Source organism: Coffea arabica, chromosome 3c (assembly GCF_036785885.1).
Source record: "Coffea arabica cultivar ET-39 chromosome 3c, Coffea Arabica ET-39 HiFi, whole genome shotgun sequence".
Classification (NCBI taxonomy): Eukaryota; Viridiplantae; Streptophyta; class Magnoliopsida; order Gentianales; family Rubiaceae; genus Coffea; species Coffea arabica.
Window position 1 is genome coordinate 19,897,407 of NC_092314.1, and position 16,422 is coordinate 19,913,828.

Consider the following 16,422-nt stretch of genomic DNA (forward strand, 5'->3'; position numbering starts at 1 on the left):
AGGATCTGGTGTGGTACTCAAGCTTTTGGAATAAAAGAGGATTCGATTTGTTACATATTCTTATTATTCAATTACTTAGTCTTGAAAAACACTAGCATGAATAGTATTGATCAGCATTGAGGCCGATAGCCTAATGACGGTGAAAATCTCACAGGACGTTCTAATATGAAAAATGCTCAATGAGCATATTACCGTCCTCTAGGAAAAGCTCATCCTTAAGCCTTCAATAAGTAGTGCTAACAACCACATGCAAAGGAACTCCTCTGTGCAGATCAATTAGCTTCAATTCCTTACAAATTAGGAATGCAATTGCTAATGTGTTGCCTAAAGATATCTAAATACAACCACTTCTATCATAGTATCAAGAAGTTGAATGCATTTGACTAACTTTGGTGACTTGAACACTAATATAAATCCATGGTCCAAACCATCAAAACTCTTATATAGCTCCTCAAAGAACACCAGCTAGTTTGTAACAAAAAATATCGTATTTTACAAACTGGCAATCCTATGTTCCTAAAGGGTTCAAATAGGTGAAATGGTACAAAATTGGAACAATCAAGATATCCTCAACTCTTTTTGTATAGGAATTGAGATGACATAATATTTCCACATAAGATCAGTAGTTTATGGATCTCTAACTGACAAGCCTTCTATTCTTCTTTACTTGTTATATATTCTTGTTTTGGCAGTTATGGTAGTAATGCTTCCTCGTCATCTTGTTAATTAGATACAAACTTAAAATTAGCTGCATATGCCCCAATAATTCTTCCTAATTTGTCTCTTTGGCGAGAAGATTTGCCAATCTGTTTTGTCCCCAATAAATAGAATGACATTTGCAACACGCAAATTTCCATTGGACAACATAAATAGCATTGGATAAATCCTTATATTTAGGACTAAGCAACATATTGTAGATCTTTTATGGCTTTCAGTGATAATGTATCAAAATACAAGTTCATAAGCATATTCTACTCTACACTTCATCCTTCATAATTTCAGCTCATAAGCGTTGTTGAGATGTATCTCTTTCTATGATAGCATAGCAAGTTATTTAAAACTATAGACTTCTCATCAACTAGAAGCTCCTCATATGAATTGCGGATTACAATACTCATGATCTACCGCGATGTCCACGTTCATTCACATATGAGGATCATGGTCGCATCTAGTAAGACATAAACCCAGATACAGAATGAGAGAGCACAAAATGAGATTTTTTCATAAAATTTGCATTTGATTTGATAATGGGTTTGTAGATTGTTACGTTTCATATTTATGTGGGGGCATGCATTTAATTTATTGAACTTTTTTTATTTATTGGTGTTGAATTAAATCTTATGTGGCTAATTGAATTGTTATATCTGGGAACTTAGGTAATAAACAATAAATTGAATGTAGGGGCTTAGGTCAATAATTGATAATGTTAAGGACTAAACTATGCTTTAAAGAACAAAAATGACACAAAAAAAAGCCATAGGACTTATCCTAACACTGGTCATGTTAAGATTCTTTCCCCAAAACCAAGCTTTAGGTGACATCTTATACATTAATTAAGATCCTTTATAAATAAGATATCAGAGTCTGTCAAACTCATTTGTAGTATTCTTGCATTTTGATCAGGGATAAAAGAATAAAATTGCAGTTTGAAGGTAGTATCATGTTGGCTAATGAATAGGGATCATTATGCCAAAAATTAGGTTTAGTTTGCCTAGCTATCATGTAAGCAGAAGTTTTGATGTAATGTCTTGATAAGGGTTTATATATACGTACAACACACACGCACATATATATATAGTATTATATATATTATACACATTATATATATATATATGTATGTATGTATATATATTATAACTCAGATGATAGGCATGTAAGAAAATTAGTCTTCATCTACTAGTTATAAAACTTACAAACATAAATGGAAAGAACAGAGAAGGGCTGAGAGAAGAGTTGAAGGATTCTTGAGACTAAGGAAAGGAAAGATGAAGGAGACCAAGTGAAGCGGTATAATCACAATCTTTTAAATCTATGTTGATACATGTATGAATGAATAAGAAATATATTTAATGCACTAAAGAAGTAATCAAATATTTAAGTTATTGTGAGGACTTGGAAATTCACCTATATTTTCTTATAATTCTCTTATTTTGAATAAGTTCATTTATAAATTCCTTTTTTCTACTAATTTTACTCCCTCAATAGTTGTAATATATAATAGAATTGAGAGTTTACCTTTACTTTTATAGTTAGCGTAAATTAGGATTTTCGCGTATTTTGGTAGTGTGATTAATCGTGGAGGTGTGTGTACTAAATTTGGTGGTTAAGAGTGAGTTTTAGATAAGAGGAAGTGTGTGATTAGAAGTGTTATTAATAAGTTAGTAAATCATAAGTTAAAACACAAGTACGAGCGAGTTAAGGAAAATAGGCTTGAATCGACGTGCGCCGTTTGTTACCGGTTGAATACACCGTTTGACCAATATTTTTTTATTCTAATCTTCTTGTTTTTATTCATCTAATCCTCCTTAGATTAACCCTTAAGTCAGCCACCATTATTGACTAAGGAAAAGTCAAAAAAAAGAAAGCAAATCTTGAGCGACAAGTGTCGGCCATCCAAGAGGGTTTGACCAAGATAATTCTTTCCTTCTTATCTTTCCTTTTGGCTACATTTCTTTCATTATTTCTTCATGGTGGCCAAAAATTGGGAGAGAAAAACAAGAGAGAAAACCTCCAACTCCAACCTTGAATCTTGCCTTGTTTGAGTTGAAACCACAAAACTAAACCGATTAAACTAGCACCAAGGAGCTAAGGAAGCTTGTTGTGGAGTTGTTTGGAGAGAAATAGCTTGGTTCTTCACTTTCTTCAAGTGTTTAGGAAGGTATAAGTCTAAAACTTCCTTTGTCTTTCGTGTTTTAGCTAAATATGGGATAGATGCCTTGAATCTTGAATTTGGATGATACTCTAGTTTTGGTGAAGATTAACAAATTTCAGCTAGGGTTTGTGATTTTTCAGCTTTGATTTTTGATATTTATCTCTAATATATTGGTATTGAGCTTGGAAATGGAATTTGTAAGATGATTAGTGGCTTGATTGTGATATTTAGCCTTAAAAGATGAAATTTCAGCTTTGTCAAGCAATTTCCAGCTTTGATGAGTAGTTTTAGGGTTGATATGCAAATTCTAGCATTTGGTGGTGAATTTCAGTTCTACCCTGTTTTTGGAATCAACTTGAGCTGCGAATTTCTCCATGTTTTAGAATGAATCAGCTTTTGAACAAAACATGAAAATTATAGGGATTTGATTTAACTTTCTACCTAAAAATTTCAGTCAATTGGATCATTTTAGCTTATGATTTGGCCAGAGCACTCCTGACTGCGCAAAAACTCTAATTTTTCCTGACCTGTTTTTCATATGCTTCTGACTGGCCATTTTTTACCCTGAAAATGAGAGAACTGGGTGTCGATGTCTTCATAGGAAATGTAGGTCTATGCCTTACCTTCGAAACGCCATAAAATTTACCTCAATCCGATATACCTAGCTACAGTTATGACCAAAACACCGAAGGATGACAAATCTACTATTTCTAAGTTCTTTTTTAAACTGGTTTCTAGCTTTGGTCCATGGTGGTACGTTTATTATTTGGTTTGTTTAGTTGGTTTTGAGACCTTGAATAGATGTATGTTATTGGTTATCACTTGTGGTTGGATTAGAGTTTGTTGGCTTGTGAATCCAAATTGTACTTGGATGGGAAAATGGATAAATTCAAAGGGCATGCTGCCCAAATTTTCGCTCGAGGGTTAGGCGAGTGAACTCGAGACTTGAGTAACGACTCAAGGTTGAAACAAACTTGCTTGTTTATGGTATTCAAGTTTTCCTTAGTAAGAGGTACATAAGCTGAAATTTTTGCCGAAACTCGTACCCTTTAAAAAAGTAAAAGTAGCGACCCTTAAAAATACAATTTTCTCGATTTTCATACCCAATGTGACGTCCAAAATATAAATCACTTCTTTATCGAAACTAAAAGAGCGAGCATGAATTTTCTAGAATTTGATAAGTCATATGACTACTAGTTAAACAAGTTTCATTTACTTGATTTCCTTGAAACAAAACTCTTATGTTTCGAACCCTAGTGGATTTTAAACTCTTAAATGATATTTTATCGCAGATTTGGACTCCAACCAAGGAGTTGTACCTGAGCGTGATTTTTGACAAGCACTAAGTCTTTGGTGAGTGCTTCTAAGTACATGATTAAACATAATATTTGATTTAAATACTTGATATTTGATTGGTCTGGTCGGATAAAGGTGTACTTTATCGCACTTGCCGTAATGTGATATATACTTGTTTATTTAGTGCCATTGACTTGATATACTTGTTTACGATGTGCGCACTCTCTGAAATTCCAGAAACAGTGTGGCTGGTTACTCGAGTCGAGCCGACAAGGGCTTGGTCGATTAAGTAACAAACCCTGGGTCTCTTGTTTTGGCGAGTGGAGTGTTATCTCCTCGACTATTAGGTATGCTCGAGTATTACCACCCATGTTTATTGAGGATTTTGGGCCTGGTAGGGGGTTTGAATGGTGGACGGAGATTGTAATTAAGTGGTGCTCTACTGGACTGGTTACTTTATTTGAAAGTTGATGAAGTGTCAACTACTACTTGATCAAACTCCGGTGAAGCAACGGGAATTTGGCTCTTGAGAGCCATCCGTATCCTTATACTTTGAAATGGTTATTACTTGTCGTGTTATTGTTTCTTTTTATGAACTTTTACATTCGCTCATTTTAAGAGTTCAAGTTTTACACACTACAAGAAAATTGCGTTTCTGTGACAGGCGAAAGTCGTCACTAAAAATTCAGAAGTCGTCACAAAAAAAGTCAGTGACGACTTTTACTGCTGTCACAGAGCTGTCACTAGTTCTATGTCACAAAAGGGGGTCCATGTGACGACTGTTGAAAGTCGTCACAAACGATTTCGCTTTTGTGATGACTCTTGTCGTCACTCATTGTTGTACATTGTGTGACGACTTTTATTGTCACTAAGCTGGCTAAATTCTTGTCATAGTCAACCCTTGGAGTTGTCACATTATGCTTCCGTTCAGTGACGACTTTTGTTGTCATTGTTTTCCATCCATAAAAAGTGACAACTTTCTAGTGTCACTAGTAAAACTTGTTGGCAGTGACAACTTTTTTATTGTCATTTATTTTTTTGTAAAAAGCAATAAGCTAATGTTAATTACGCAATATAGCTGCCAACAATCACAAAACGTTCATTGAGTAGCAAGGAGAAAAAAAAAACCAACATACGAAAAGAAAACCAACATTCATTTCCAATAGAAGATCAACCCAAATACATATATATATAAATGTTGCCTCAAATGAGTCATAAACCATGCACCATCCAAAATAAGCCATTCAGTTACAGTACTAGTGATTTCCCATCCACAATAGAGAGTAGTAAAGTTCTATACAAAAATATGAGCACGATTCCCATCTAGAACAAAACATGAGCACGATAGGCCTTGTAGTCTTCAATTCAAAAACCATCTTCACAGCAATGACTGGCTTCTTCTTCTTGGGAATCGTGTTAGAACCTACACGTTACCAAAATTGAAGCAATGAGCACTGGTGTTAAAACTGGAACTACACTTCTAGATAGGCACCATATTATAAAAACTAATGTCACTCTAATTTGAAATTATAGCAATCTAAGTAAATTGCTTAACACAAAAATAAAGTGAAATTATATATATTGAATAGTAAGCAAGAACAAACCATTGACAGTTAATTGCGTACTACGAAAGTATACAACTAATCTATTTCTCTATTGAATCTTTCTTGTGGACCAAGAATAAAAGCGTAGCTTGATAAAGGCACTATTAAACTTTGTACAACTATAAAGTCTCGAAAGTTACCCAAAGTATAAATCAAACAACATTGTTGTGATTATTATTCTGCATTTTCATGAAGAGCATGTCCGAACCTCAAACTTTTAACTATTCTTGATCACAGATGAAACAGGAAGCTAAAAAACCAACTTTTTTTTAGGGTGGATCACTTAAAAAATGGAATGACAATTGATTTAGGGGTGCAAAGTTTATTATTTATTGAAAGATTTTCTTCAGAGCTCAGGCGACTTCAGCTGTCAGTATTATGAGGTCCATTAATTGTGGATGAGATACAACATGTGGTAGTAGCTTGGTGGAAGATTCCACTAACACAGTAACCTTGGAAATTAGCTCTGGAATGGGACCTGTCCCAGAAGTGTTTTTGCTGATCTACTTGTATCTAGTATAGGCTTTGCTTTACTATGTAAATCTACATTGCCCCCCACCAAAACACACAAAACACCAAAAACGCCACCAAAAGAAAGGATCAACTAAGCAAATGCATATATTCATTTAGCCCAATCCGCCATATTTTTTGTTTCAAGAAAGCTCCAATGTGGTGGAGTACAACTGAACCACATTCAAGAGTTCTAAGAGAACTTTCTAGTTTACATTGGATATTATGTGCACATCAAAACTCCTTAATCTCTATTAACAAGAACATGTTCACTATCCAGGTTAGACACTCCAACAGGACTAGTAGCCTGCTTGCTTTACAGGTTTACAATCATAGCTGGTCTATCCGCTTGAAAATCATTGAGAGCCTAGATGATCGTAAACCACACAGTATATCAAGAAAAAAAAAACACACACACACACACAATCACAGGTGCCTCTTTTTCCTTAGCACAAAAAAAAAATTCTGATACAGAAAAATTTAGATGAGTTCGACAAAGAAAAAAGTGGAATAGATCCCAACGTTCAAACACATTTGCTTTAAAAACACTAAAGTTTTGGTTGCAACATCCAGCACCTCAATGGCTGTAATTAAACATGAACAAGATTTCAAGCACCTAAATCAGCCTCAAGCAACTCAATTGCATTAAACAGGAATCAGATTTGGTGGAACCAGATTTCAAGTGCCATCAAGCAACTAAATTGACATCAAACAACCCAATTGTATTAAAAATGAAGAGCAAACAATTTATTTATACCTGACACAGAAGTTGCTTATTTGCGCAAGTCTTTCAGCTGGTTAGTTAACTCATCATACAGGCTTCTTGTTTCTGTTTGTTGCTGTTGCAAGGTCTTAATCAACTCTTGCTGAGCAGTGAATTGTTGAGTTACTTCTGCAGCTCGTTTTTCTGCTTCATCTGCTCTTTTTCGGCTGTCCTCAATCTCATGCCTCCAGCGTTCTACCTCAGCAGCTTGCTTCTTGGTTGCACTACGACCGCGGATGTGTCCAGGTACGTAACCAAGTTCTTGCTCGCATATTTCCTTGCTAGTCATTGAAGTTGTAGCCTGCAATTCCCTCATTTTGTCCTAGGCAAGTAAAAAATATGATCATTATGTAGCTGGAATGGATGTCAATAATTTAAAAATCCATTATCCAAGTGAAACAGCTCACCAAGGTCTCTTTTGCTTTGTCATTTACCAGCCCCCCTGACTTCTTTGACTTTCGACTTAACTCAAACATGTCTATCTCTGAAAGCTCGACATCTTCTTTCCTTTTCTGTCCAAATTTTCAATTTTTTCATTTTCAGTCATATGACAAAAAGGATGTACATGTACAACTGTTGGCTGGGTTTCAGATTACCTTTTTCTCAACAACTCTTGCAAGCGATTTTGTGCCAACAGTAGTGTAGCAGTCATTTTTGGCACGATTTTGCTTGTTACGTTCACTAATTTTCTGCCACAAATTAGTGAAAATTTTAACTGACAAAGATTAGCAAATTTGTGAAGTGAAATCTGAAATTGAATAAAAGGATAGGTTATTTTGACAAGCTAACCTTAAATTCATCATTTTCAAAGTAGCTGACCAGCCACTTCCAATCTTCTTCACTCACACCTTCAGGAACTTGCCTCAATGCTTCTTGCCTTGATTCAAAACTCTGGAAATACTTGTGAAGCCGATATCGATGGTTTCGATATTGTATGTTTAACTGCTTATTAATAGCAGTTTTTGAGGTGATGTGCTCTGGAAATCGAAAGTCATCCTACAATAACAGTGCAATCTACTTAAAACCAAGCAAATCTAAAGCAGTAAAATCTCTCATACTTTCTGGATGAAATTAGAGTATTAGCAGGACAACAAATACCGTAACCGTGCTGTATATGCCTTCTCGGTCACCGGGATTGAGATGGGACCACTTTGGAACATTAAGCCTAGCAGCCTTCCTAACAACACAACCCCCTTCTGTGAAATGAAAGATAACCACCGCTGAATGTATTATATATATAAACTAGAGAACTTTTATCATACATTGTAAAAAATTTTGGATTTACCTTTAGTCTTTGCAATTTTTACGAAACAATGGCTTTCTCCAGTGGCTCCAAAAGTTTTAATAACCATTTCTTTTTATTTTTTTGGTCCTATGGGGGAAAGAATAAACCATTCTTTACAGCCATATAAACCCAAAAGGTCTAAAGAAAAAGCAAAATTTCTGTTCGCTGGCATTCTAACATCTTGATAACAAAAATGAAAGATAGGAGGCTTGGATTGAGGACGGGTAAAATCATCTTGAATTGTGCCTGGAACTCCAGGAATAATTGGAAAAGTCATGCATTTTTAAACACGTTAATATCAGGTTTATGGGTTGAACTAGGTCTCTAGGATTATAACAAGGATTAATATAGAACTGGATAAGAAGTATTCTATTTAAATAGTACAGGTACAAATAAGAACATTTATGAGTTATCAGAGTTTGAAAAAGGTAAGAAATTGAAAGAAGACTCCTTTCAAGATTAATCAATCAATTGACTCCAAAATCCTCATGAATAAGAGTCAGCTTCTTCAATGCAGAATGATCAGAGATTACTCAACAGACCTAAAAGCTGCAAGGAAAAGACAGCACGTGCTTCATTCAATTCAATCAACTCAGTTATTTTAGACAGCAGAGTACCAGTTATTAATAGCTCTAGCAACATTTTGGGTTCCCAAACAATACGTCAAAACACTAATAGGAATTGTAACCAGAGTGAAGCAGACACCAAATCTAACAAAGAAACACCAATATAAGGCACTGGAATAAATTCAACTACAGCATCTGACTTATCCATGTAATAAAAGACACAGGTGATGATCAAATTTAAACAAATGATTGATCTATCAATATCTCTCCCCTCCAAATGGAAAAAGCTAATTATGAATGACAGGTATCGCATATACTATGTTATGAACCCTGTGTAACAAATTGCTAACTACTCGAAACAAAATTTTTTACCGTTCGAATCTGAACTTGAATCTTCTAATCAAAATACAATGCCAAACTCAGGAGGATAAGCCTTGATGGGTACCGACTACCAAGGCTGAATCAAAATTACTGCATCTCTGAAGTCGGCGACACTAAAATTCAGCAGATCCAGGCGTTCGTGGGAAAGGTATTGCATCTCTTATATTATCAGTACCAGTTGCAAATTGCACTAACCTTTCAAAACCTAAGCCAAACCCAGCATGAGGCACTGAAAAGCAATTAAAGAACAAAACAGCATGTTTAGTCAAGGTCATTCAAATTAACTCCACAAGGTACCCTGAAAACTAGCTTTCAAACTGATTCCATGCCAAGAGTGAATGCAGCATTTAATAAGGCAGTGTATTGGAACATCAATGATAAAAATTAGTAGCTGCAAGTTATCATCAGCCATTTGAGACCAAGTCAAACCCCTCCCCTTTTGGAAGATTCACTAATCACAAACGAATAACAGGAGAAAAAGAACAACTAAAAAATGTTGGCCTAAATCAATTACAACCCCCTCCGGGTGGCCTAAATCCATGATTTCCTCATCCGTACACAGAAATTTCTCAAGATACAAACTGAAAATGCAACATTTCAGAAGCCCAAATTGCCTCGGAAAATGGCAAGGAAATGAAGCCTTTCGGGGGCAGGACAAAAGCCATTGGATAATGAGCTAACAAAAACAGGGGAAAATTAAAATGTAGGTTCGAAAATGGCAAGGAAATGAAGAACAAAGGGGGAATACATATATGAAAATCTTAACTATTACAAAAGATTAACCATTGTATGACTAAACACACATTGCACAACAACATGTTAACGGCAATTGAAACCCCAAAACAGTTTTCTGGCCAGTTCCCAAACGTGCAAAATTCTAGTAAAGTGCATGCTTGATTACCAGAGAGAGAGAGAGAGAGAACCAGAGAGTAAATTACATTTAAAACAGCCAAATAAATTAGGCAAATCAGTCAAGTTCTCTTCCCCTTAAGGAAGCAATTAAATGGCACGACAAATTGTTTAATTTCTCTTTCATCCAACCAAATTAATGCAGTCAAAAAATGTTCGCATTTCATAGCTCCTCAAAGAAAGCCGGTTCTGACCATCCCTAACACTGTTCATACTCCAGATCGCAAGTGTTTCGGATGCGATTTGGCCAAGAGTATTACCTTCCCCACTGCTAATTAACAATCTAGTTCATAAATTAGTCTTTACAATAGAAGGCTGACCAGCTTTTGAAAGCAAAAAAAAAAAAAAAAAAAAAACACATACCGCACAATTAGCTGAAGAGGGGGTCGGAGAAAAGTCTAAATTGAAGTCGCGGAACGAGGAGGGAGCTTGGAAGTGTTCTGACTTCGCTTCTTCGGCGAGCTTGACCTGAAGATTGGCACTTGTCAATGGTGCTTTAGAGGAGCATTTTGCGGAAGCAGAAGGTGTTTGAGGTCCAGAGTTTTTCGGTGTTCACTATAGGAAGGAAAGACTGAGAATGAAATTTGTCTAAGTGTTGAAAGAGAGAAGCGGCGAGACTTTTGTTTGTCTGTGAACAACCAAAAACGACGTCGTTTTGTAGAGATTTCAGCCACACGCCTCGCGCCTCTTTCAGATTTCAGACTGGCACTCTTTTTTTTTTGGCATCTAAACACGTCTTTGAGATTCCAGGATTCACGCCTTTAGCTTCATACATCTTTTTTCTTTTTTTTTTTCCCTGGTAAAATTTTTTTTTTCAGGTTTCTTTTTTCATACTTAATCTCTTTTTTTTTCCTTAATCTCATCTATAAATATCAAATAAATTATTTGATATTGGTTTCTTTTTTGTGCATGTATATATATGTGTGCTTGTTTGTGTCTATATACATCTTTTTGGGTTTGGACAACTCAATATACAAATTATTTATGAAATTACCTTACAATAAAACTTACACAATAAAATATGTTTCAAAAAGTTAACATGCATAGAATTGCTTATATACAGTATAGCACTTCTTACTCATGCTTGTCATACTCTTTGTCTATTACTTAGTTTTTATAATAAATTAAAAGAAACGTGTAATCAAATATTCTGTTAAATGTGTTACAACTCTCAATCTTATTGCACGACAGATATTTTACTGAATAATTTTAATTTCGTATATACCCATTCCATATGAAAATAATTATTACTTATGATGTATTACACGTTATACTAATCTTTCACAGTGCTAACATTAGACTACAAATTATATTCAATTACACTTTTTCAAATTATTTCAGTTATTGATTTTTGGGGGTTGTTATAAGTAATAATAAACAATTCATGAAAAAATTTTTATGCTCAATGTCAACTTAGCAAAAATTACAAATATCTAAAACTAGTTTGTTATTATATCATTCGCATTTTGCTAATACGTAATGAGTAGGGGCTAAATTATAAAATTAGGGTGTCATATCTTCAGTGCTTTTGCTAATATAAAAGAATTGGGGGCTAAAAAATAAAATTAGGGTGTCATAGTAGAATTAGTGAAAGTTGATGAAAATACTGTAGTATACAGTGATGCAAAAAGTTGTCACAAAATTGGAACCGGGTAGACTTTCAATGACAACAAGTTATGTTGTCACTGTAGAGAGAGCGTTTGTGACGACTTTACTTGAGTTGTCATAAAATCATTTCCCGCGGCATCAAATGAGATGCGCGCCAACTATTTCGTGACGAGTTGAGAATGACAACTTCCAATGTTGTCACTGATTATGCTTGTGCTGTACTCATCTGTGATGACACCTAATGTCGTCACTGAATTAGGTTATCTGTGACAAGATTTTTGTTGTCACATAAATTTTTGTCACTGAAAAATATATTTCTTGTAGTGACATATGGCCAACTTATTACTTGGGTCCAATTCTTGATTTGTTGTGCTCGCTACTTTGCTACTTTGATACTTGCACTTTTAAATAAGGGTCAACTTGCTATTTGGAGTCTCACTAAGCTTTAGCTCACTTAATTCTGTTAAATATGTTTTCCTTACAGGGGATACAAGCGAGGGCGTGACACTGGTACATGCTAGCATAGTCTAATTTTTTATTTTGCGATTGTACTCGCGCTAGTGCTCGGTTAGGGTTGAATGTATCTGGAATTCATATCTTTTGTTATATTTGGAATTGTATGAATGTTTGGAATAGAAAGGAATGTACATGTACGTTCCAAATTTGGGAACCGTTATTCCATTTACGCTTGAGGTTAGAAACTATTTTATTTGAAATGAGTGAGTGAGTCCTGCCTAGAGTTAAGCAGGCGGTCCCCTAAACCCTGGGGTACGCCCTAGGGGGGTGGGGTCGTCACAGTTACGAATTTATTTGTACATGCTGTAGCAGATGTCTTGTTCATCTAACAGTACTTTAGCAATCTCGTAATCATAACTATCTTCAAAGATAATTAGGTAGGCAATTAAACTATGTAAATTAGGAGATCAGATGATAATGATAATGAATCAGATTAAGACCTCAAAGAAAGGAAAAGAAATTGTGAAAACTGATGTATATATTATTAGTAGGCATGTATTTTCGACATACGGCACTTCTTGTAACTAGTATATATGATATTAATTGATGAAGGAAAAAGAAAGAATCAGAAGACAAACTTAAGGAACTATGCACACGTACACAAAATAATTATAGTAACTTAACAAAAGGAATGAGTTAAAATTCACAAGACAATAATAGACCACTTATATATATACCCTGTTTAATAGTTAATTAAATAGAGCTAGTAATAAAATTTTTAGATTTTGCTAAGTTACTAATATTTAGTTTGATTTGTGGATCAACTATTTTTCTTTAAGTAAATTAGGTGCTCTTGGATAAATCATGTCAAGTGGGGAGAGAGATTTCAAAAACGAATGCTTGAATAGTGAGTGTCCCTAATCCCATTGTTAACTCATAAAGTACAGTGTTTTATAAATTTTGTGGTGTATTTCTTTTCATCTTGAATTTGGGTGATGCCTCTATAGGAAAAATATGATTGAATTGATGCACTTGTCATGAAATTCTTTATTGGACTAACTGAGTTATATTTTATCCCTTTTTTTGATAACTGAAAATTGTGCATGCTTGTAAACCTAGTTGTGTACTTTATTATAGTGGGAAGAACTGGACCTATGCAATGTGTGAGTTAGATTTGCCAAGCTAGCATTGGGATTGGCCAAGCGAACTGGCCATCTTAGCTCTACTATTCACTTGCTTTATGGGATGTTCATAGATTTGGGAGTGTGTGACATGCTTATTATAGAATGTGCCTCTTCGAGTTATGATATATATGATTGGGAGACATTTGTTATTTTGAGATTTGTTTCGGCGCGTACTAACTAAGACATGATATCCAAAGGGCTTCTGACGAAGTCCAACTATATCCATCCCTATATATATATGCTTTATTTGTTTTAGATGAATGTTTGGCCATACATGTTTCTTTATAAATGATTTTACCTAATTAATGCAAAATTTTTCTTTAGACGCCATCAACTTTATTTCTTAATAAATGGGCCCTACTAAGTGTAAGCTCACGATACATTGAAATTTGTCTTCCTTAAAAGTGTGTATACTTGCGAGAAGGGAAAGGAGTGGTGTAAAGATTTTTGTTTTAGTAGTAGCTTGTACATATAGATACACTTAGGATGGTTTTACTTTTGAATCCTAATGGTTTGAGCCATGTATATATTTATTGTAACATATGTAAATTTTAGTCACTTTTAATTAATCAATTATTTCCTTGTAGTTAGACACAGCGAGACCAAGACAGGTGCTCCAATGGGTGTTTGGAGGTAGACCCTAGTTAAGGCATTGCAATTTATTTGTTTTACCATGTGTGTTTGAATCCATTTGTCAAGTGAATATATTTTCTTAGGTTTTAGTGTTTTACTCATGGTTTGAAGTTAAAATGAAAAACTAATGGCTTTAAGTGATCCTTAATACTTGTTTTGATAGGTTTTGATACAATGATGAAATTGAAGAGGCATTAAATAAAGGTTCATATATGTCAAAAGACATTTAAGAAGTTTGGAAAAAGAAGTTAATCAAGTTATAACCGCCTTCAAGAAATTAAGAAAGTCAGCTTTCAAATGTGACTAGGATTTTTAGTTTGATATATTTCTACACTTGAACTACAGAGATCGGGTTGAGACAATTTTTTTATTCTTTTCAAATATAAAATCAAAGAATACATTCTTATGAACACATCTAAGCCTAATTTCAACATTTTCTATCCAAAAGTTCAAATTACAAAAGGAATTTGCTGGTCTTACATTTTTGAAAACTTCAAGAATTCTTTTCTGACCAATCAGTGGTATCTTAGACATAACTCTGTACCTAGATATCCAATTGACTTGATTTTAATTTGGTACAAACATAATTCATTTTCATACAACTTTCCTCTTTTGCTTCAGAGTTGAATGATCACTATTCAGAGTTATTTCTGCTTCAAATTGGTGGTAGAATAATCTAAATCCAATCTTGACAAAGTTTTCTACTCGTATACTCGTATGAATTCCAATTCCTTTCATCTATAAAAGGGGTAATTTGTGGACGAATTTAAGGATCTTTTAGGCATATTTTGGAGTCTATAAATAATGTTGATCTCTAATTAAACTTAGTTTTATTAGGTTAGAGTAAGATTAGTGTACGTTTTTCTTTGCTTAATACAACTTTAGAAAAAGATTGGAGGAAGAAGAAGAAACTCTTTGGCTGTCTTAGAATTACAGTTTCTTTTCTTTTCTTTTCTTTTTATTTAATTCCATCTTGCTTATATTTTTGTATTGTGTTCTAAATTTTAATTATGTTAACCAAATTTCTTGTTTTTAAGGATAGATAGAATCAATTATTCCTTCGTTAATAATCTTTCTTGGTTGATTGGTAATTCTTATGCATATTATTTTATACCTTTATCTTTGGCCTTTATATATATATATATATATATATATATATATATATATATATATATATATATATATATATATATTGCTACACCACCCATATCAGGTGGCAATTATTTTTCACCTTTATAATTAAAAGGCGGTTAATTTTAAAGCATCTAAGATATTAATTGACTAACGAGAGTTTTAATTAATATTTGTTGGTGAAGGTATAAACTTCATTACTCACAAAAATAAGGAATGAGTAAAAGATTTTTGCATGATCTTATGAATATAATGACTTTTTAATTTGTTTTTTTATCACGAAAGTAGACTTAGACTTGTTCTTGAGAAAAGTAACGCACTAGCTAAAGTAAGTGTTATGACATATTGAGATCTACCACAGATTAGCACATGAGATAATTAATTGATCAAGATAAAGTTTTTTGCTAAGATAATTGAGAAAATCTAGATCCTAAAAATCGTTTACCTGGTTTAGTTATACATAATTTTGTTCCTTGTTTGACATCTTCATGCTGTTTTCTAATCTAATAATAAAGAAGTTTGACAATGTTACTATTTAGTAATCTTCTATGTGAGATACAACACCTGACTACTCACCTTGCCTGCATAGAATCCATGCTTTTACAGATGATAAGTAATGGAACTCTGCGCATGCACCCAATGTTGAGGTTACATTCTCCTTGGGGTACTGCAGCCTATAAGAATTTTGTAATGTGTTTCCTACTAAGTTATCAACATGGAAAACTAATTTAGAGCAACTAAGAATCTAAACTTGGAACTTTGCAACAACACTCGATGCGCTGCATACTGAGATGGATAATTAAAAAATAGGAAAGCTTCTAATAATAATTGCATGTAGGAGCATGCATCTCTATTTTGTGTGTAGTATGGTCATGCGACTTTTTGCCCAGGTATCCTATATTACTCAAACGGTTTGAATCATTTCTAATTTTTCATGTTCATGAGATTTGTTAGTATAAAAGCTCTTAATTTATACAAAATTTACAAGTACAATTAAGTAAACCACAAAATCAAGAAACTAAAACTTATTTATTAATTGTGGTTTAGCAAAAAAAAAAAAAAAGAATGCAAGTTTTATGTTTACAACTAACTAAATTGGTAAATTAAGAAATAAAACTTTTTTATTTTCAGTTGTGCAATCCAAGTTGAATGACATTTAAGGGCTTCTTGATGAATCATTTTGCTTAACCAATTAGATATTGTCCAAAGTTGCTCTAATCTTCG

At 33.9% G+C, this 16,422-nt stretch overlaps 1 protein-coding gene across 2 annotated transcripts; it reads right to left on the reverse strand.

Annotated features, from left to right (window-relative positions):
- Positions 1–5,301: 5,301 nt before the first annotated feature.
- LOC113734870 (uncharacterized) lies at positions 5,302–10,768 on the reverse strand. 2 transcript variants are annotated; one of them, XM_072082504.1, is made up of 8 exons: positions 10,550–10,768; positions 8,331–9,506; positions 8,144–8,241; positions 7,835–8,041; positions 7,642–7,734; positions 7,453–7,557; positions 7,040–7,367; positions 5,302–5,591 (listed from the first exon to the last, which is right to left on the reverse strand). In XM_072082504.1, exons 2-7 carry the CDS (start codon positions 8,395–8,397, stop codon positions 7,056–7,058), a joined length of 882 nt encoding a protein of 293 aa, XP_071938605.1. In that variant the 5' UTR covers positions 8,398–9,506; positions 10,550–10,768; the 3' UTR covers positions 5,302–5,591; positions 7,040–7,055. The 2 variants fall into 2 exon arrangements, with proteins under 2 accessions (XP_071938605.1, XP_027117432.2); XM_027261631.2 differs by lacking the exon at positions 7,642–7,734.
- Between the last annotated feature and the right edge of the window lie 5,654 nt (positions 10,769–16,422).